Source organism: Alosa sapidissima, chromosome 3 (assembly GCF_018492685.1).
Source record: "Alosa sapidissima isolate fAloSap1 chromosome 3, fAloSap1.pri, whole genome shotgun sequence".
Taxonomy (NCBI): domain Eukaryota; kingdom Metazoa; phylum Chordata; class Actinopteri; order Clupeiformes; family Clupeidae; genus Alosa; species Alosa sapidissima.
This window is the reverse complement of record NC_055959.1, coordinates 16,786,501-16,809,826: the sequence shown is the minus strand read 5'-3', so window position 1 is coordinate 16,809,826 and position 23,326 is coordinate 16,786,501. Positions and strand designations below refer to the sequence as shown.

The 23,326-nt window shown below is 43.7% G+C and overlaps 1 protein-coding gene across 1 annotated transcript; it reads left to right on the top strand.

Moving 5' to 3' along the window:
- Window positions 1-10,697: 10,697 nt before the first annotated feature.
- Window positions 10,698-22,727, top strand: apol (apolipoprotein L). Its single transcript, XM_042084798.1, has 6 exons — window positions 10,698-10,817; window positions 10,988-11,037; window positions 20,399-20,983; window positions 21,110-21,145; window positions 21,464-21,562; window positions 21,696-22,727. The coding sequence occupies exons 2-6, from the start codon at window positions 11,018-11,020 to the stop codon at window positions 22,642-22,644; spliced, it is 1,689 nt and encodes a 562-aa protein (XP_041940732.1). The 5' UTR covers window positions 10,698-10,817; window positions 10,988-11,017; the 3' UTR covers window positions 22,645-22,727.
- The last annotated feature ends 599 nt before the right edge of the window (window positions 22,728-23,326 follow it).

Sequence of the window (23,326 nt, the reverse complement as noted above, 5' to 3'; positions counted from 1 at the left end):
TGGAAAGATATTAAAGATTTTAATTCCCTTTCAAGAGGGAGGGGGTAGTGGTGGCGCCGCGGTGAGGAGGGGTTGTCGGCTAGCCTACGTGTGAGAACAGGGGAAGTAGGGGTTTGTAAGAATTGGTTGAAGGAGAACAGCAGCATTCATTTTATACCGTGGGCCTGTTAATGCATTTTGTTTGATGAACACAGACGCTGATTGGGTTCCGCGTCGCCCCCGCGCTTATATGACAGCAGCGCCCTGTGCCTTAACGTCTCATATTCGGTCCTAAAAATAAGCCTCCTCAAATGATGTACTGGACTGTGAATTATTTTGTGTGACTCTTCTCGCTCACTTACCCGTGACATGTTGGTTGTTTGTCTGCTGCATAACCTATATGCCCACATGCAAGTACATGTCTACTCTGTTACGAATCTTGATGTTCCTCACACTCATTCAGATATGACCGTACCACTGAAAGGTATATTTTGAGGGTATTGGAGTGGCTAGCTATTCAGAGTTGTCTTTTTAAGGACTATTATTAAGACATGCAGAGAATGAGTAAATTGGAGGTATATCGAAACATAAAAGCAAAATCTGCTTCTCTCTCCTGACAACAAGGTTTAGATGCTGGGGCAAAGCCGGGAAATGCGCTGGGGATGCTGATTATCTCTGTAATTGTGGTTCTGAAAGGGACAGCGGCGGAACATGCCTGGGCGCTTGACTCCCCCTCGCTTTAAAAAGCCGCACTTGCAGGCTACCTGCCTCAAACCCATAAGTCTCACAAAACTCCAATGTAGATTTCAATAACTCAGTTATAGACCCCTTGGACCAATATGATTTCCCCCTTTACATAAAGAGACTAGTCACTGCTAAGTCATAGGTTTGGCCCTGTTACTCATGCAACCTGTATGACTCAGTCTAGAAAAAAAATATTTGGTTGAACAGTTGATCCCTTTGTCTATTTTTCTTTAATTTCTTTTCTACCCCCCCCCCCCCCCCCCCCCCACCCCACACACACACCACCCCCTCACTATCTCTCTCTGTGGAATGTCGGCCCCCTCTGAGAGGACACAACTCATAGCCAAAGACACACTAAACTTTCTGCTACTACTGCCCACCCTCCCCCCCACTACTCCTTGGACAAAGGACACGCTTAAAATTCCAGTGAGTATCCGCTTTGGATCACTCAGGGAGCAGACACCAGTAACTGCTCTAAGACGCATTATGCACATTAAGCTGGTAGGGGTTTGGGGGATGATGTTCCACAAAAAACAAACAAACAAAAAAAAACAAAGAGGGGAATTGTAAGTGTTTTTTTTTTTAAGTATATTTTTGGGCTTTTTATGCCTTTAATTATAAGGCAGTGGAGAGTGACAGGAAGTGAGTGGGAAAGAGAGCAGGGGCGGGATCCGGAAAGGACCACGGGGCGGAAATCGAACCCGGGTCGCCAGCGTACGGTGCAGGTGCCCCAGCCAGTTGCGCCACAGCTGGGGCCAAGTGTTTTGTCTATAAAATAAACATCTGTGTGAATGCACATATAACAACTCAGACAGAAAGCAGCAAAATTCTACACATACAGGCTCACTGTTTTGCTACACAGTAGTATTTAAGTGTTTAGAACAGTAAAATGAAATTTACCTGGACTTCACCTGCATCTTTGAAAACAACTACACCACACCTCACTCCAGTCTCCCATCCAAACACACTCAAAAGAGGAGACTCCTACTGCTGCGGCCGAGATGCTGGAAGCTCCCACCGGTGCGAGTTGCTGGCAGACACAGGCTCCATTACCAGGCCTCCTGTATTTACCCAAGCTCCTCTAGCACACAGATTTGGAGGCCATTAGGCATGTCATGACAGACTGATTTAGCGGTGAGCAAACAGCAGCAGCCAGGCGCCTCTAGCCAGGGTGTCCATGCGGTCCTTGTAAATCAACAAAAAAATGAATGAATGAACCAGCAGATGAACACAGACGGTCCAGAATGGAGGCCTTCCTTTGGCCAGTGGGATGTGCAGGCATGCCAGATGCAGAGAGCCGTGTTGGGTAATTGACACACATGGGATGCGCACATCCAATAGAGCAACTGAATCGTGGTCAGGAAATGAGCTGAAGGTTGATACTTCTGATTGCAAAGCTCTTTTATGACTCCAATGGGTTTCATGGTGTTCACCTAGCAAATGACAACACTGAGGTTCGGGAATTAGAGTTCAGGTTGTTCAGCCTATGTTTGGGATACCAAATGACAGCTGGCTAGTAGTGTATTTGCTGATTCTCAGTACAATGTTGTGAGCTCTTTTTTCATGCAACCTCAGAAACTGGGATTCCATTGTCTATTCCATAGGACACCTGTCAAAAGCCCTAATTAAACACTGAACGGTTAAAAAGGTTATTTCTATCTGATCACATCTCAAGATGTATACAATGTTCTTTTAACAATAAGAGCAGATTCTTGACCTGAACAGTGGCTTTACACAAGGTATGTAACTATTTTCATCTTGGTATTTACAGTAAAAACAATTGTAGCTCATTGCCTTGCAGTCCCATACACACTTTTCACAGCTTATCCATTTTTTTGCTGTATCCTCAAACGTAATGATTAAAGGACCCAGATATTGCAGTGCATTTTTGTCTTTGTGCTCTTTCTACTCTAAGTCATGGAGACCATTCTTCCCTCCATGACGTGTCTGGTTTGACCTCACCCTGATGTGTGAAGCTTAGCAAAATGCTTGACTGACAGGTCATGGAGCAGCAGGGTAAAATGCCTCCAAGCGCACATCTGTAGTGATTAATTAACTCTCCTAAGTACAATCCAGTGTGTGTGTGTGTGTGTGTGTGTGTGTGTGTGTGTGTGTGTCTCTGAGCCCAGACTAAAGATCTCTGTGATTGCAGAATCTCCTCGTGGATTTGGGACATGCTAGTGTACATGAGCCCAATCATCCCAGGCCGGCGCCCAGGGAGGGAGCAGAGTGGAGCAGTGCAGCAGGCAGAACCTTCAGCTCCCACTCTTCCTGCCGTCACTCCCAGATGGACCTTTAATGTCAGTTCAACATTAGCGGGCGGGAACATCGACGCTAATCAAGCGCTTTTGAAGGTACCTCTGGAGTATTGGCTTAAGGAATGCTCAGAGCAAATTGTGCTCTGGAGAAAGAGAATGAAGAGGGAGGAGAGGGAGGGAGGGAGAGAGAGAATGGATGAGAAAGTGGAAAGGCACACTGCACACAAAAGAGATGTCTGCTCTTTGAACTGTGTGTGTGCTTGTTTCTGGGGGTGTGTTTTAGTGCTTCTAATTGAACCTGATTATGGGGAGTCTCTTGGTAAAACCCTTTGGTGAGGACCCCTGGGAAGGCACTGTATCCCCATGCCAGAAACCCACTGATAGCTCAGTTCTTACTACCTCTCTCATCACCCGCACCCTCTTAGATTAGCCGAGTTATTACGGGAACGCCATTCTCCCAAACTCATTTCCACTTTTACTTTCATTTTGCTCTAAATTTCCTTTCCTTGCCTTGAGCCTGAGCCTGCATTAGAGTTGATTTAAGGCCATGATGGGTGGGAAGTGACTGGTAGAAGCTATAAATGATCCTTAGGTTTATAAAGCAGCACTACAGAGTTTGGTCTAGAACTAGCGAGCTACCTACCTAAAAAGGCATCCAAGACTTGCAAACACCACCAAGAGCTGTATTGGCATAGTGCATATCCTGGGTGGCTGGAGAGAACAACATATTTGTTTATCTGTGTTTCATATGACCATATTCCATCAAAATAAATTTGAAGATGATACCAAATATTTTGTTTACCTCAAAAAGTGTCTGTATTATAACTATATTGTATAACTATATTGTTACACAGTTTTGCTTTAAAGTTTGTGCAATCTTATGTTTCAGGACCTTGATCTTGTTGTAAATATTTCTACTGTTACCCATTCCGCTCCACTGTTTGAAGAGAACCACCCTAGTTTCTGAACCTTGTCCGACCCATCTCACAACTGCATTCAGTGCATATTCTACAAGGCGCTCAGGGCAAATGCTTTTCCTGATGTTCTGGCCATGTGTCTGTTGTTGCTTGGCAGAGTTCAGGGGATGAGGCTTTTTTTCTCAGCCAAGGCAAGGGGAGGGAGTAAGGGGGATAGCGCAGACTCAGACTGACAAGGGCCCACTGGACAGCTCTGGGGTGATGCAGCCACCAGAGGGGGCCAGCGTGCATCAGGTTTCTCTGCCTCACTTTGAGGAAGGAGAGAGGGAGAGAACAGCACAGTTCCTCTCTATGCTCCTCGCTGTGTTGTAATGCAGCGAATATCCTTCAGAATGGCAAGCAAAACCAAACTTGTGCGTTTATTACAGGGACCTCTTCATTGTTGGCACTGTCTGACTGTACTATTCTTTATCCTGCTTCTTAATGGTGTCCACTGCTGCTCCTGTCCACTGCACTCCTCCTGGCCTTTGGACATATTTTTTGGACATATCTATCCTCTGGGGAGAATTGGGAATTAGTCTCACTCCTTTCCCTCTCAGTGCTGTTAGCACCAGGTTCATTTTTATTTTTCACATTTTTATTGTTTTAGACAAGGTGCAATGTACAATGCAGCATTACATTGTAATATTCTAACCTTTCTTCAAACCCCATCCAATCCACAAAAAAATCATCATTATATCAGAAAGCCATATTGATGCTTTGGCTGATACTGCTGATTTCCATTCTTTAAGTGTTCTCCTTTGTGCTATTAAGGTTGCAAAATCAACATTTTCCTTTTTACTGGCCAATAGAAACCCCCTTGTACCCCAAATATGGCCATTGCAGGGCTAGTTTGCAATTTTTATCGAAGGCTTCATTCAAAATCCCAAATATCGATGTCCAGAGCTCTCTCAACCTGGACCATGTCACATACAGTATGTCATTCATATAAGACTACATTTGGCCAATTTAGCCAGTGCATACAAAGAACTTTAAACTAAAAAACATGCATAAGGGGCAGGGGGCAGCTGTGGCCTACTGGTTAGCACTCTGGACTTGTAACTGGAGGGTTGCCGGTTCGAGCCCCAGTGGGCCACGGCTAAAGTACCCTTGAGCAAGGCACCTAACCCCTCACTGCTGGGAGCTCACTGCGCCGGGATTAGTGTGTGCTTCACCTCACTGTGTGTGTGATGTGTGTGTTTCCCTAATTCACGGATTGGGATAAATGCAGAGACTATACAAGAGGTGCAGGTGCAAGAGGAAGAGGTTTCATTCCTTCAGCTGAGGTCTGTCCCATGCACAGGGTTGGGTAGTAACGGATTACATGCTATCTGGATTACGTAATCAGATTACAAAAATAAACTAACTATAATCAGCCCAGATTACAATAAAAAAAATTGTGTAATCAGATTACATTGTTGGGGATTACCTGATTACATTTTATCATGCAAACAATGCAACTTTTTTATGATAGCCTAGCTATCTTTTAGTTTGACAAGCTTCGGGCTTGCCGGTTCGATCCCCGACCAGTAGAAAAAATGTGGGTGGGGGAAGTGGTTGAGCACTGCTCTCCCATGCCCACATCCACGGCTGAAGTGCCCTTGAGTAAGGCACCTAACCCCTCACTGATCCCCGAGCACCGTTGTAGCAGACAGCTCACTGCTCCAGGTTGGTGTGTGCTTCATCTCACTGTGCTCTGTGTGCTTCACTAATTCATGGATTGGGAGACCAAATTTCCCTCACGGGATCAAAAGAGTATCTATACTTACTTACTAACTTATTTACTATTGGGGCAGGTCTCTCGGCACACTGCCTGATCTTTTCCTCCTAATCTTAATGTAGCCTCTTGTTTTAGTGTTACCGTTTACTTTGAGAAAGTCACCAGGTCCCCCTGGTTGAAAAACATCTCAAAGGAATCATTTTCTCACCCCCACAATCGAAATGGACATGGTGTCATTCAATCTCAGGCCATGTCCCTGGGTCAAAAAAAGCTAAATTCATTGTCCAGGTGTGCCCTTATAAAGGTTAAGCTGAGTTGTGCATGTTTGGAGAATAGTGATCCATGATCACATCCATGATGACTAAGTGATCCATTTTGGGATGGGGTGAAAATTTCAACCACCAAAACACCACCCCAAAGTGGAGAATAGCTATAAAAATGTATTAGTTTTGGGTGTTTTTCAGACAATGGGACCTGGTGACCTCAAAGTAAATGATAACACTAAAACAAGGGGCTACATTAAGATTTTTTGGGGAAAAGATTAGTTAATTCACACAGGAATGCTTTACTCAGAGCAAAGAGATTTCTTAGATGTAATGAAATAATGAAGAGAAAAATAGAATGAGAATTCTTTCATCAATTCAGTGGTGGTGTCTTTTACTTAAGGGACATATTTATTGAAGTAATCTAAAAGTAATCCTAAAGTAATCAGATTACGTTACATGTTTTTGGTAATCCAACTGATTACGTTACTGATTACAAAAATTGCCATGTAATTTGTAGTCAGTAATGGATTACATTTCAAAGTAATCTGACCCAACCCTGCCCATGCAGCATCTGATATGTCAGTCCCTAACTTTACTTCCCTTTTTGTTTTGATGCTCTCCATTTACATATTGTTGAATGATATGATTGAATTGTATGTTAGAAATGTGGCCTCTCAAGATTAGGGAAGTCTAATTTGATCTAATTTAATTCCAATTTAAGTCTAATTTAATTCCAAATGTGACCATAAGAGGTGGTGGAAATGGAGGTATATGTATTTGAAGGAAGTGACAAACCTGAAGAATTAAAGAAACATTTGATGTATTGACCAAGTCAGTGAAGCTCGGAAAAGCCTTATTCATGAAACAATCTTTGCATACAGTAAGGCCAATATGGTCCACCTGCTTGAAAGTGTCATCTAACTTAGCAGCTTAGCATGGAAAGATCAGACAGCTTAAACGTTTCACAGAAGATGGAGAGGAGCCTGCACACCTTGATAAGTTATACTGCAGGTGCAGCTATTTGGCAAGAACAACTTAAGAGTTACAGGGAAGCTACACCTTGAGCGTAACTGAAGCGTTCCGTTGATGACGCGTAAAAACATTTTAGAAGACTGGTCTATTTTTATTTCCTGAACGTACGCGCCGCTATTATGTCTAGTGTAGCTACTTCCATTGATTAAAGTGGAAGCTAATTGTTGCAGCAGACACAATGCGAACGGAGCGCTTCATTTACGCCCCTGGTGTAGCTTCCCTGTAAGAGAATACAAAAAAGTGCAACACTGCTCACTCCACAGTGCAAACAATTTATCAATAAACTGTGTGTGTGTGTGTGTGTGGTGTGTCAGACCTTCATCAGTCTTAGAACTGTGCTGGGATGAATTTTGATGTACTCACACACACACACACACACACACACACACACACACACACACACACACACACACACCATTTCCATTTAATAGTGCATAGATAGATCTTACCATCTTCTCAGTCTCTTTTTGTGTCTTACTATACACTCTCACACACTCATTCAGGCACTCACTCTCTCACCCACACGTCACTTTCTGTTCACACTCTGTTCATTTACTCTTTGTTCATTTGGCTAATTATATGGCTTTTCTGCTTCTTCTCCATGCCATATGAGACTTTTGTGTATCTCACCCCTTTCTTTGGGAAATCTGACAAACAAACAAAAATACAATCCAATCAAAAATAGTCTAAGGACCCCCCTGTCTTCTAAGAAGCCTTAATTTCCATTCACTCTCTCCTCCTTTTTTCCTTCTGCTCCTCTCTCACCCTATCTCACTCTCTCACGCGCTGTCTTTTGCTAGGTGCTGGGTGCTCACCCACTTGAGAACAGAGCGTTGGGAGAATCAATATATTTTTAATTTGCAGCAGCAACTCGCTTCCTCGCATCCTAATTAGAGGGCCTCAGAGACAGGGAGAGATGAATAAAGACAAAAACCAAGAAAGGACGGGTGATGAAAAAAATGGTGAGAAGGACATACACTGCTGCACTAAATAGTGTGGTCAACTGGAACATGCAAGAGGGCCTATGTTTTGTCCTGTTCTGAGCATACTTTGAGGAACAATTGTGCCTCCAATTAGAAGTATAGCTTTTTAAACTGTAACTGAATATACAAAATGCAACATGTTAGGTTGAGAAATTATGAAATAGATAATAGTGCACAACCTAATAAATAATATTTTTGCAGCCTGATATTACAACCTTTTCCATCTTCCTAATACCGCCAGACTTCAGATCTCTCACATATTCCCAAATATGGAGTTAACAGAACAGAACAAGGTTCAACAACAACTTGACCAGAGAGAGAGATGATCTTCAGACGCTGCGTACCAAATTAGGTGAGGGAAAATGTAATGACTTACAGTCTGTGGGAAATGTTTTACATTTCATTATGTACAATTACTGTAGGGAGCTGTGTTTATAGTCTGCTTCTGTTTTCCGTTGCACGTTTGAGCGCCTGTGGAGACATTCTCTGTGTGTATGCATGCATGTGTGTGTGTGTGTATGTATATGTTTGAGTATGTGTGTGTGTGTGTGTGTGTGTATGTGTAAGTGAGAGAGAGAGACAGAGAGAGACATTAAGAATCAACAAAAATTAATCCTTTCTGAGCTCCGTTGCTCTACATCCTGATAAAATTGTGCCCCTGTGTGGTGGAAAGTAGCAACTACAATATCAATAATGCACTTGTTGTACGCAACTCAGTTCTTTTGATTTAAGGGGAATATTCCTTGCAGTTGGCAGGTTTTCTGATATTGCTTCCCCCCTTAATATGTCTGATAAAACAATGACACAAATACAGACAATGTCTGACTCATTGAGATTCTCCTCTCTACCTCATGTCCCATGTTGTGGCTCCAAGCAAATGCTGGTTTCATTCATGGGCCAGAGTTCAAAGAGATGAGTTTGGTTGTAATACATAATATTACAAAGTATTGTAATACATGGTTGTAATATAACACATTTTGTTGGTTCAGTAGTGATTTAACTTGACACTTCATTAAATTTAAAGAGGGTCATTAAATCGGTTTATGGGTCATTAAAGTATACATTTGTTCTCACATCTGGCATCAATTTTACAATAATGTTTTTTTTCTTCTGTGGATATAATAAGTGCCTGATTACATCCACACTATAATACAATAACAGCAGATAGGCAAATCTGATTCCACTTCTCCCCTTTGATCTCACACATGTTGACTGAATTTAGCAAAAATGGCTCAAAGAGCGAGCTTAACATTAATCAGAAAGAAAGCAAAAAACACTGGATAACACTGAGATGCAGTACAGTACAAGAGGGTGCAATGCCCTTGGGACAGCTATATCTGCATCGGCAACATCTATGAATATGGGTTGAGATTTGTGTTTAACAGGGCCGAGCAGAGGCCTTTGAGGGGCAGGGGTTCAAATTCAAAAAAGGGCACATGGCACAAGAACAATATGTCATCTTTATTTTAAATACTGAATTACCCTTGTTCAAACAAAATGTTGCGGAGAGTTGAGCTTTGGAGAAGTACAATTTGTTTTGCTTTCTAAACTTCATAGGATGTCAGGAATGACACTAATATGTGTATGAGAACTTAGTTTAATTTGATACCCTGCCGCCATCCAAGCCTTAGAATTTATCTCAATACAGAGGATACAGCTGATTAATCTGAAAAGTAGAGTTACCATGACAACTGCATTAATTTGATCTAATTTTGACAGCCCTACAACGACAACATCATCACATTTGCTTGCGGAGCACTAGGGATATCTGGCAAAGTTGGACCACAATTTAACACTGGTCTACGGGAAGATGAAGTAGGGAGCCTATTTCATAACAGCCTACCCACCAAACATGCAACGTTCCGGGAATGTTCCCTAAAGGTTCCCTGATGGTCAGAGAATGTTTCGAGAATGTCCCCTTACAGTTGTTTTTGTGCGACTGACAGGGAACCTTTAGGGAACGTTCCCTGATGATTATATTAAGGATACATTTTTTCATCCATTAGGCAGAGGTTGACGAAGTACACAATTCCTTTACTTAAGTGAAAGTATAGATACACCTTGTCAAAGATTACTCCAATACAAGTGGAAGCTGCTAAGTCAGATTTTTTACTAAGTTGAAGTACAGAATAACTTGATTTTAAAAGTATAAGTATTTGTTCTGATGAAGAATCTATTGGAAACAGGTTCGTGTAGTTCTCCCAGACTACATGGAGGATGTTCTGATGATGAATCTATTGTCACCATCATCATTACCACAGCCAATTCAGCCAAGTTCAAATTGGACTATTGAAAAAAATGAACTTCAAGATGGTCAATCGCATAATTGTATTCAAAGACTCAAATGTGATTAAAAGTAACACATACTGGCCCCAGCTGTGGCGCAACTGGCTGGGGCACCTGCACCGTACGCCGGCGACCCAGGTTTGATTCCCACCCCTGTCAGAAAGACAAGTTTCGAAAAATATTAATACTCAAGTAAAGTACAGATACTCAAAAATTATACTTAAGTAGGCCTACAGTGATTAAGTAAATGTAGCCTACTTAGTTACTGTCCACCCCTGCCATTAGGGAACGTTCCCAGAACATTTAGGTTTAGGTCCCTTATAGTTTTGTGCAACTAGGCTACTTTGTAGTTACCCTGACTGTGGAACTATAGGCCTACGTAGGCTACATGTGACTCACTAGCAATCAAAAACCAATATCAGCAGGAAAACGGGGTGGGCCAGCTTGGAGGTGCGGAAGTCAGGCTAGAAGAAAGGAACGAAAAACGAAACTTAAGGCTACATGGATAAATTGAGGAACTCTTTCCAAGGAGCCGACACTGCTCAGAGACTACAATAGGTGCACGTTATCTGCTGATTCTGAATATTCTCGAGGTAGGCTATAAACTAACAAGTATTGTAAGATAGAATAAGATAAAATAAGATATATTTTGCATCTAAGTTAAACATTTTAGGTTCCATAAAAGTCAGTTTGCAAAATGATTGCTCGGTTACTTCTGTCGATATGCAAGACCCAACAACCATCCGTTTTGTTTGTTCATAAGGTTTGCTGAAATAGCACTTCACTTCAGGCTATGGATAACCCGGGAATAAGGTGAGACACATTTCGACTGAGTAAATAACAACAACTACTTAGCTTGCCTAACTATTTTCTAAAGAATTAACCCTATAATACAACTACTATATGCGATTTATTGTACTGTACTGTATGTATGTCATAGCCTACGGTTTTGTAGTCTAGGCCTAGGCTACTTCTATGTCCCAATCCAGATTACAATAATATCTAGGCTGTAGGTCCTATGATCCCCATAATATTTTACTATAGCCTATTATTTTCTCCCAAAATTAAGATTCCTATAGTTCTTTTTCGGTCTATGCTTGTCAGGCCTAGGTTACGATTTCCGCATCTAGGCGAGCGAACGTTAGCGACAAAGTTTAGGCTTTATTTTTAATCAGAATGCCCTAACTGGAGTCCAAAGAACCATGAGGCAACATTCGCATCAAGGAAGCCGACACGGAAGTTCTAAATGCAGTACCTCAAACGTTCATCAGTGGAGGGCTTGCCCCAATAGTGAGTGCATTTCCATAGACTCCCTTGTTAAGGGTAATTTCACAATTTTCACAAGTGTGCGCTTTGAAAAGGTTAAATAATTAAACCATCTAACAATTAAATTTTTTTGGGTTTTACACATTCAATAGGCTATATGTCTGTAGAAGGATATAAGGCCAGTTCCAGCATTATGGATGTGACAATTGGACTCATATTGGTAAACAAAATGCCTTAGAGTGGGGGCAAAATTAGTATCAGTGAATTAATTTGCATAACTTTTAATGTAACCTCTGTCCTCTGAATACTGAGAAATCCTCAAATTTCATATCTTAAATTTCATCCTAAGAATACAAGGCATTTTATCAGCGTTATGGATGTGACATGAAATGGACACACTTTTGTGAGAGATTACAGGTTTTCTACAAACTCTGTGAATTTTGAAGGAAACTGCCGAAACTATGATATATGTAGCATGAAGGAGACTTGAATGAACACAAAAAGTGTGTTTTTGAAACTATGCGTCATTTTCGTAATGCATTATGTAGGAAAAACTGGCGTTATGGATGTGACGGTTTCACGTTATGGATGTGACGTGTCTGACCAGTCCTTGACAAACTACACAAAACACATAATTAAGTAGGGAATTTTGATATGAAACAATTGAAATAGTAATCATCAAAAACTAGCGATGAATTATTGCTTCCTCAGTGCCCACTAAGATCCACAAGAAGAATCAGGACAACAAGTCATTTAAAATATAAAAAAGAAATGTATTTTTTTCTTTTACCGTCATCAATTTTGGTCAGTGATTCCCGGGTTACTGAAACACCAGGGAACATGAAACTTGGTGGCCACTCCCCTAAATAACTAGCCCCTACCTGAACCGTTGCACCCAAGATGACAAAATATTTATGGTAAGAGCCCGCATCAACCTAACCCATACCCACTCATTTGTGATTTGCACACATGAAATACATGCACGCGCACGTGCACACACGCACATGCACACACACGCACACACACACGCACAGTCGCACATATACAGACTGGCAAGCACACACACACATAAACACATACAGACAGGCAGGCACACACACACACACATGCACAAACACCCACCCACATGAATGCAGACACATAAACACACACACACAGGCACGCATACACATGTGCGCATGCAAACACACACACACACACACACACACACACACAAACACAGGCACGCACATGCACACACACAGACACACACACACACACACACACACACACACACTCTTATAAACAAAAGCAAACTCACATATGCACACACTTATTTACATGCACATGAGTTGCAGGAGTAGGAGATGGAGACAAATTGACAAGCATGATTTATTTTTGCGAAGAGAATATGCAGGACTGAGAGGCGGTCATATTTTGTACCGCTATGCGGTACATCTAGTTTATTGCTGCCGTTACTCATGTTACTCTGTGGGTATTAGCTACAGAGGACCTGACACTTCAAATGCTGGCATATCGCGTCACATTTAAAATTAAACTGTGTTAAACAGATGTGAACGGCAGGCTGAACAGATCTGCAACAGAAGGAGGTTGCTATGTTAACTCCAGCTGCAAAGTCAGCCATCTTCACCAGCTAACACGATAATCCAGTTACTGTACAACAACAGTATGACAGTTACAGGAAGATAATCGCTCAAATTTTCATTATTAGGCCACTTGAAAATAGGCTATGGCTAGGCTAATCACTGGAGGTATTTTAATATTATGTTTGTTTTGCTAATGGTTAGGCAAGGCCTCCCTGTGGTTTTGATCAACCTAATAATATTTGAAATGTCAATTGTAAACACTAAGGTGAAATGCGTTAAAACTGACATGCCATCAGAACAGACGTTTTATCGGCTTTGAGGTATAATAAAGTCTCCAGTCTTGTAAATTCACATTATGTAACATCCATAACGTCACATCCATAACGCACCATTAAAGGTTTTAAAAGTAAGAAAGGTGCACAATTTGGTCATAACACTTTACATTGATATAAATCAGCTTTGCACAGACACATTGGACATTGTCGCATCAACACTGTATGTTGTAGCATAAACTTTTCCTATAAAACGTTATGGATGTGACATGGCCATGGAACTTGCTGACTTAAAAACAAAAGCCTTACAAATGTAAGGAGTTGTGCTCTTAAAGGCAAGCTGAGCATAGACATTGCTCTACCATTCCCTTGTCAATCTGGAATTTATCAAATGAAACAATTTGTTTGAACCTTGGGTCCATTTATCCACTTTTTAAATATGTATAATATTTCCATGTGAAAAATGTTGTTTCTGTAAGGTTGCACACCATATTTATGATGTAAAAAGAGTGTAATTCTCCATCAAATTCAATCAGATCAATTACAAACAATAAAATATAGACCTAAATGAAGATTTTAACAACAGTTCTATTTGCGTATGCACAACTTTTTTTTTCCATGGTAAGGATGACCTTTGCATGGAATTGCCCATAAACGTTGTTTCAAGGCATAGGTGCATGGATAACTTCAGGAAAAACACTCAAGAAAGGATGATATTGGGAAACACTTATGAAAAATCAAAGTATTAGATCGTCTGTCTACATAATTAAATATCCCATTACACCCTACTCATTATAGTACCCAGTATGTCTTGCAATAAATATTAGTATTTTTATGTGAATATGGCGTAAATTATGCATAATTAAGGCAAATACACCAATTTTTAAAAATATTCTTTTGCAATTTGTTTTGCACTGAATAGCGATAACTGGCATGATAACCCACCGGCATGCAGTAACGCAACGCAATTGTGTGCATCTAGCGTTAAGGAAACAGGAACAAAATCAGGGAATGAAATCAGGTGTGTGCTGTGTGTGCTGTGAAGGACATGGTTATGCCAACGACTACATTGTAGGCACAAAACACAAATGGACTTTAAATACCTGTGACGGTGCATTCGCACAGCTCCTTTGAATGTGTTGATGGTGATGGTGATTGATGGAGATGCCTTTCATTCACTTTTTATGGGCCAACGTCCTGCGTTGCGGGACATTTCTCAACTTTACAAGAGGCAACATAGGCCCCAGCCGATCAAATCACGGTTTATGCAAATGAGCAAGGAAAACTTTCTTTTGACTTCAGTCGATGATCTGAGATGGTAGATTTCTCAAATGTTAGCAAGATACTGTTTAGTCTAAAATAAACATCATGGTTGTAACCCAAAACATGTCTGAAAAAAAAAATGTATCATTAGCAAGTTCGCAAGCTAATATATCACACAGCACCCACAGACTCAGAGAAGAGCTGTAATTGGTTGTTGACCTGTCAACCTTACTAAAATGCCTCACCTTCAAACGTCCAAAACCCCTACTGGTAAGGATTAACGCATGGAAACTTGTGAGAACACCATGACTTTTTCTAGGCCTTCATATCAAGGGTTGAAAAATTGTCAATATTTATTCTTGGCGTATCACTTAAGCCACGTAGGCCTAAAGGAGAGCTGGGATGCATGCACTCTTGGCTGTAATTTTCTTAAGACCTGATATGCATGACAGGCAATATACTGTGCCCCTTATTTTAAATGGCCCTTTATATTTCAGGTTTCTTGGGATAATGAGATAATTACATTGGTTCCTTACTCGAGTGTGTAGGCCTAAATGACTAGGCCTAGGCTACTATACTACTACTATTACAACATGTTCAACACATTAGAAAGTCTGAAACATGAATTCATAATTTCCCCTTGTAGTCTTTTGAGGAAATGTTTGACAAAAAAATCATTCTACCAGAAAGACTCAGTAGACAGAATAGAATCAGTTAACAATTTAATTAGTAAAGGAACGGCTTGGATGCAAGCATGATAGAGTCCTGAATAGGTAACAGTCTTTGGCGTAGGCCCCGTCTCGGATCCGTCCAGCGATGAGAGGATCTCGTCTCCTGCCGATGGATGAAGGCAGGGGCGGGGAGCCTACCCCCAAAAGGATGAGTGATGCCCGCCAGGGCGGTGACTCAGTAATCTGGTTCTGAGAGGAGCAGAGACATTAGTATACATACAAGATGAATTAAACAGCATGACTGGGCCGGGGTGAAGACGTTGTGCCAGGACGCCGACAGAATTTTAAAGTAGCTAGGTGTTAACCATAAACCTAGGGTTGTAATGGGGCCCGCAGCATGCTTTCGCTTTAGTGGGATTTAGAAGCTTGACGAGCTGGGCAACCAGCGTCTAGGGCAACCTAGACCAATGCGGCGGCCGGGCAACCGGCGTCCAGGGCAGCCTGGACCATAAGCACTTCACGATCTGGGCGCCCAGTGACTAGCAAGCTAGTACATCGTGACGAGCCAGGCCACCGGCATCCAGAGCAACCTGGACTTTAGTGCTTATGCGAGCTGGGCAACCAGCGTCTAGGGCAACCTAGACCACGAGACGTGCCGGGCTACCGGCGTCCAAGGCAACCTGGACCATTAGCTGGGCAACCAGCGTCTAGGGCAACCTAGACCAACGTGACGGCCGGGTGACCGGCATCCAGGGCAACCTGGACCGAACTGGGCAACCAGCGTCTAGGGCAACCTAGACGAGCGTCACGAGCCGGGCAACCGGCGTACGGTGCGACCTGAACCATGAGCTGGTCAACCAGCGTATAGGGCAACCTTGACCGATGTGATGGCCGGGTGACCGGCATCCAGGGCAACCTGGACCAAACTGGGCAACCAGTGTCTAGGGCAACCTAGACGTGCATCACGAGCCGGGCGACCGGCGAGAAGTGACCTGAACCATAAGCGTCGAACGAGCTGGGCAACCAGTGAAGAGGGCAACATGCCCATGGCTGAGACTAAACCACCACAAGCTACCGGCATGCTGGGCCCCAATATGTTTCAGCGATTAGTGCAAGGCGAATGCCAGAATTTAACCACCGCCACCAGGATGTGTGAAGGTAAAATGAGGTACCAGAGTTAACATGGGAGAGAAACTTCTGAGCATCGAAAATGTCAAGAGGAGTTAGTTTGATGCATCCTGATGGATGACGTGGATAGCCCTTTTTGGCCGGCAGTCTTGGCTGTGCCGATGCGGAATGAGTGAGAAGTGAACCTCTTTGAAGAGAGGTTACATTTAAGCAGTACGTTAGCTAGATGGCTGCTGAAAATCAGGTAAAGTGTGAGCCGTAGTTTAAGGTAGTGAACGGGGACCAGGGAAGCAAAACATGGTTAGGGTTAAAAGGTTAAACATGATGTACTCAGGATCAATGCAGGGGAATAGAGCTTGTGGTTGCAGATGCTTGGGACCAGAGCAATGAGTTAGTTGATATGGGTGCTTGAGTATATTCGCATCGAAGTCATGTGGTTTAATATTTAGGATAGATAAGCATTATGACTAGTTTTGTAGAAGACTAGTGCTTGTGAAGCCAGATGTGTGTTCTGGTTCGATAGCTCACCTGCAGCGGCTAGAGTGAGATGAATGCATTGAGCTGCAGACCCAAGGCCAAGATGGATGCGTGTGAGCTACACCTTAGCACCTGCTCTTGGAAAGCCCCCCAAAATATGAGCAGCATCAGTAATGCGAGGGAAGCATGACCTTGCGACGTAGACAAAGGACTTCAGGACAATTCATGCCTGTATGTGACAGGAGGAAGAAACATATGTAACTGAAATATGACGAGACAACGAACAGATGAGTGCTGGGGTACCACCATGGTGCTTATGCATCTCAGAGTGCAGAGGAGCTCTGAGAATGACTTAACGCGAGCTTGCTATACCAGCTGCACCACTGTGGCAGGATAGTACAGTTTAGAACTGGCTGCTGGAGAGACAATGAGTAAAGGTAGCAATGAGGAGAGAATAAGCAATACATATCGTCCAACTGGATGCAGAAATTATATTAGTCATGCGCCAAGCACTGGCCCCTGAGTGAGTGGAGGGGTGTGCATTCACGTGACATTCCATGTGGCCAGGACATTTTTAATCAAAGCGACTGACAATGTACCCTGGGAATCCAGAGTTCTCACGGAAGCGTTTGCTCAGGGAGAGACTCGAGTCTGGCAAGGAGTATGATGCACGTAACTTTTGCCCCTTGCATCGCGGGGAACCAATATATGTGTAGCTGATATAGCAGGCCAGAGGCGATCTAAACAGATGACAGACGTAGTGTCATCCAATTGCGTCGAAGTCTGGAATCAGGCAGTTAACATTGACCGTATAGCGGTATCCTGAACCATGAGCTGGGCAACCAGCGTCCAGGGCAACCCAGACAGACATGACGGCCGGGCAACCGGCATCCAGGGCCACCTGGACCAAACTGGGCAACCAGCGTCTAGGGCAACCTAGACGAGCGTCATGAGCCGGGCAACCGGCGTCCAAGGCAACCTGGACAGTGAGCTGGGCAACCAGCGTCTAGGGCAACCTAGACCAACGTGACGGCAAACAGGTTAAAGCTAAAACAATTCTCCCACAATGCCAGTGCAATTAAAAACAATTTACAAGGTAGAGCACAATAACGAAAAGTGCATCAGTGAGTGCCGGTTTTACACAGTCAAGAGTCAGTTCTAGACAGGTGATAAGTGCTGGGATTAGGAAGGCTAGTTTTAAGCCGTGCTACAAGAGGAGATATCCTCAAAAGCGCTGGCCTTCGGGAGATTTGTGAAGACGGAGGGATGACCCCCCTCCAGTATGAACTGGAAACATGATCCACACGATTGCGTGATTCTGTGAACCGGCACTGCCATCCCTGTAAGAAAGTAGATGTTAGTGTGATATGTGGAACTGCTTCTCCATTGACGAACTGCATCCCCTCAACGGAAGAAGGGAGGCATGATGCACCTGCAGGGGTTAGCAATTAAAGATTGGGAGGAGAATGTAAAAGGAACTTGCACGTCCTCCCTGGCGCGATCACTTCGGGTGAGCATATCTGCCAAAAACAAAACAGCCAAGGCAAAATAGGAGAATGGAAATTAGAGTACACATTTGCAGAGGATCCTGCTAAAACGGCAATTCGAGTCAGCAATCAATGTGACTGATGGCATGACTAGATGGGCTGAAATCACGTGGACACGCAGAGACCCGTTGTGTCTAAAGAGAGTGCATGAAGGGCGCGGCGTTGGCCTGAAGGAGACTTGAGTCTGCCAGTGATGATGGACCGCTCCGTTTGACCTGCGAGAAGGAAGGAGTGGTTAGACAGGCGACATGTGGCATCGTCATCGGTAAAACAACCAGCCAACGGCTACGTTGGTAGTCGTGATCAACGAACTTCCAGCATAGGCCACCATTTAAACCACAACTAGCAAAATGTAAAATTGCCGACATAATCATGAACAGCCGGTAACCATTAAAACCAATATATGGAGTGCTGAAGCGACCCACTGGTGGGCAGTGAGCAAAGTGAGGCCTGCCATAGAATTCCTAGGAACCCAATACACGATACGGAATCAGAAAAGACATTTTAAACATACAAAAGACGCTAGAAGGATATGTTACATACACAAATGACACAGCTTCTTAATTAAAAGCTCAACCATGTGGGCATGAGCCCACACTGTGGTGTCAGCTCATGAACACTGACATAATACGGGCATTGAAAAGAAAACACCTATTATTGCCTAGATAATAGCTTGTGTGACATACTGGCAATTGATGACCATGGGCCGGCGTGCCGTCATTTTGGTTCGAGCTTTGGTGTAAGACCCCCCAAAATTGAGAACCCAGATAGCTGAGAACGTCGGGGACGTCACGGCATACCTGGGACATCACAGATCAGCGGTAGCTGAGAGTAGTTTGAGCAACGGCAAGTGCATGCAGAGAATCACCCGAGGAAGGCCGTGTAGACTTCCTACCAGAAGGTATGGGACGCAATCCCAGATGATTAAACGAATGCAACGATGAACTGGCTTCCCGCAGCCATGCACAAGGAGTGATACCTGAACCGAAGGTCCAGCAGACGAGTAGCCTAGCCTAAAGCCTATGCAGCCCAACGAGCAGCGAGGCAAATTAAGAGGCTACACAAAAGACAACTGGTTTGACGATGCTCAACCAAGGTAGACATCGAGATAACCACAGTGAGTGTAGAACATCAATTAAACAGGTCTTAATACAGGGTTGGGTTCAACGGCAGCGTGGTGCAGGCCAGCAATTTACAGCACAAATCGCAAGGATTATAAAATCAGCAGGAATTATGTAAGGAGGCTTAAGTGAAAGTTAAACCGTGTCAGACAAGTCAGTATGTTTGCTGCCCGCCGAATATCGTTGGCAAGCAGGTTGCATGACAGTGGGTAGAGTGTAGCCCAGCTCGAGGAGCTTGGGAAGAGAGCACGATAACCTTACCAATCAGACGCTGAAGCTTGAGAAATTGTTGCCGAAAACGACATGGGCCTGCAACAGAGTTGCGCGAGGACGGCAACCCGGCAGTAGGCTATCGTGAATTGAAGGCTGCAACAGCGTGAGCGTGACTGGCTCCGATAGGCAGAGATTAGCGATGAAGCGACATGCAGTGGCCCTGACTGAAGGACGCACAGGTCTGAACAGCGCAGCAAACGAGCACGGTAGGATTGTAACAAGTAACGCCACTGAGGGCAGAAGGGGCGAATGTAAAAATGCAGAGAGCCCAGGTCCACGCGGAAGCCTGAGCTAGGACGTCAAAGTCAGCGTACTGAGAAGCAGAAGCAGTGTTAGGTGGTACATATTTAAAGAGCCCACTGAATTCCTATAGGCTAGCGCTGATTGAATGAGTGAATGATCAGATTGCAGGGCTTTCCCGAAAGTAGGCAACGCTAAGATTGGCTCCGTGTATGCATGGGAGGAGTAAGCTACACTACGAGTCTTCCTAGTAGAACTTTCGCTAAAGCTATCATTTCTGTCTCCCCAAATCTACCCATATGCTAATAGCCACATACACTCTATTTCCAGACAGGTAAAAGAAACATTAGGCCAGTACATCTCAGAGACTTTATCCAACATTCACACCATTAAAGATTTCTTTGAGAAGAAAGAAAAATGGTACCTCCAGAGAGTGACAGAGGTGGACATGATGAGAGACATCAAGGTCAGGGCAGACAAGATCACTCTTACCTTTGACCATGTCAAGAACTCAGAGGACAAGGCCAAAGCTTTCGGGCAGTTTCTGTGGAGTGGCCTGACTGCAATGACTGCTGACAGAAAACGTCGAAAGCTGGAGAAGGAGCTGGGGGCTGTTCTGAAGGACACCCTGGAAGGACTTGAGAAGCTGCAGAGCTTCCTGGAAGCTGTGGAGAAGCTGGCTGTCACGTCATTCTTCGTGTTTACAGATTGCCGCTACCTGCCCAAAGGGGTAAACGCTGCGGATGTCCGTTCGGTTATCTTTGCCGCAAGGATGGCTGCTCCTCTTCTTGTCCACTTCAAGAGGGATGACGCTGCTTTCTTCCTCCCCAGCCTGAATAATGTCGACGTGCTGGCCTTCCAGCTGGAGAAATACATACGCATCTCACTGCAACTCTTTGAACAGTTGGAAAAGAGGTCAGATGTCAAATAAGATGTAACCTTTAACATTATGAAATGTTGAAAATATACATATGGAATGCTTATTGATGGGGCCTTATTGATGACATCTTATACAACGGGCACCATATTTTCTTCCATCAGAACCAAGAGCATATTAACTGTGGGAAGCTGTTACCGGTAAGAGGCAGAAACTGCTGTATCACAAATGTATCTCTGTGTAATACTGTTTTTTTTCTGAAAGGATGTTCTCACTTAAGCTGTTGATTAGTAGGGGTCAGGGTTGTGCAAAATTCGAATTGCAATTCTGCTTCCTGTTTGCTACCTCAATTGAAATGCAAGTGAAATTCAAAAATTGAATTGGAATTTAAGAGCCAGTTTCAATTCAATTCTGGAATTTTGCACAAGCCTGGTAGGGGTATGTGGTCATGGATGAAGCAACCTAATATACATAAATAAATGCACAAAAGGAACCAAATGTAAACATTATATTTTCAGAGGGTTAAGCTTTGACCAAGCTATCAACTTCAATGCGGATACAAGTGAGGAATCTATTCTGACAATGCTTGACCAGTTGAACCAGCTGAAGATCATCAGGTATTGCTATTTCCATTTTTAGCTGTCCCAGTAATTACAGAAACAGCTGGTTTAAAATTCTTACAACACTTAAATATTTTTATATATTAATACAAGTATGACCTTAAGTCCTAAGACATTTGTTACTTTACAGGACCAACCAGGATGTGAGGCTGGCATTCCTCTTCAAGGAAGCTGCTGGGTACTTCATTGGCCTGTTCAGTCTGCGCCATGGCAGGATGCTCCAGTTCCTGTCTGAACTAGAGGAGAATGCAAGACAGCTGGATAATATGAGATTTGGGGCCAGTGTCTCTAGTGTAGCTGGCAGCTCAGTGGGGGTGACAGGGGGGGTATTGTCCATCGTTGGCCTGGCCCTGGCACCTGTGACCGCAGGTGTCTCCTTAGCTCTCACACTGACAGGGGTGGGTCTAGGGGTGACCAGTGGTGTCAATAGTCTGGTGACAAGCATCACTGAGGTAGTTGTCAACAAACACCATGGGACCAATGCTAGCAATATCTTCCAGAGTTTCATGGAGGATGTTAATGAGTTTGTTGACCGTTTGGAGCTGGTAGCCAGCATTGAAGGTCCAGCTATTGGACAAGATAAGATGGCTTTTGTAGTGGGGGCAGGAAAGGCTGTAGCTAGTGCTTGTGGAATCGGAAAGGGCATAGATGGCTTGGTAGATGCTGCCTCAGCTGTTAAAGTCCTCCAGACTGAGGAGGTAGCTGCATCTGCTGTTAAGCTGGGACAAGAGGTAAAGGCAGGAAGAAATATACCCAAGTTAGCTGCGGACCTGCCTGACATCGGGCAGCTGGCCAAAGGGACACCTCTTGCCATCTCAAAGTCTGCACGGTCTGGCTTCATTGCCCTCAATGCACTTTTCATCGGTCTAGATGTCTTCTTCATCTGCAAAGACAGCATCAGTCTTGCCAAAGGGAGCAAGAATGAGGTGGCACAGTTCATCCGCTCCAGGGCAGCTCTTTGGCGCTCAGAGCTGGACTCTTGGGAGAGGATCAACAACTCACTCTGCAGAGGGATCTGGAGGTTCAGGAGGAGCCAGCGACTCCTAGAAACACCATTTTACCCTGAGCAAGCCAGCTAACGGCTCATACACACAGTTGCGTTCCGTCAACGCATGCCAGTGGGTGTTCCCGATGGTAGCTATGCAAATAACTTGAAGTATAACCGTCATTTGATTGGCTGGTGCTGTCCATTGATTGGCCGGTGCCGTCGATCGGTGCAGCAACAGCATCGGCAACCGATGACGTAAGCCCATGTAAAGTGAACAGGATGCGTCTCCAGCACTGCGACGCACGCAACTGTGTGTATGAGCTGTAAGGACTTCAGAGGGAACCTCATCTGTCAGTAATGAAATATTGTCAATGTCATATCCAGAGCTGTGCCTTTATGTCAACAGTGATACAGTAGACTTCACTCCTGATCTGTATGGAAGTATTTTGATAGTGTAATACACAGTCCTTTGTAGTAATATGCAAATGAATTTTGCCTGAGGATTCTACTGTATATGATTGCTTGACCATCATGTGTGCCCCATTATGTGAAATCACATACTCTATGTCTCACATGGTGATGTGGGTTTCTGGTGCGCGATTGTCTTTTTGTGATAAGGATTGTTTGATTTTTGCTTTGATTGGTTTTCAATATCCCTTAGACCACTTGAATGTCTGGTGCGAAATTGTATCGCTTAGCCAAATTGCATGGAATCTCAGAATGCTTTATGAAGATTGAGTTTGCAATTGATGAATGGTGTATGATTTCTTGGT

Excerpts from the sequence above, each read along its gene's own strand:
- apol (XM_042084798.1), top strand. The coding sequence starts at position 11,018 with ATGGATAACCCGGGAATAAG. Across the intron at positions 21,146-21,463 it reads ACTGTGGGAAGCTGTTACCG|AGGGTTAAGCTTTGACCAAG; the intron begins GTAAGAGGCAGA and ends TTATATTTTCAG. Across the intron at positions 21,563-21,695 it reads AACCAGCTGAAGATCATCAG|GACCAACCAGGATGTGAGGC; the intron begins GTATTGCTATTT and ends GTTACTTTACAG.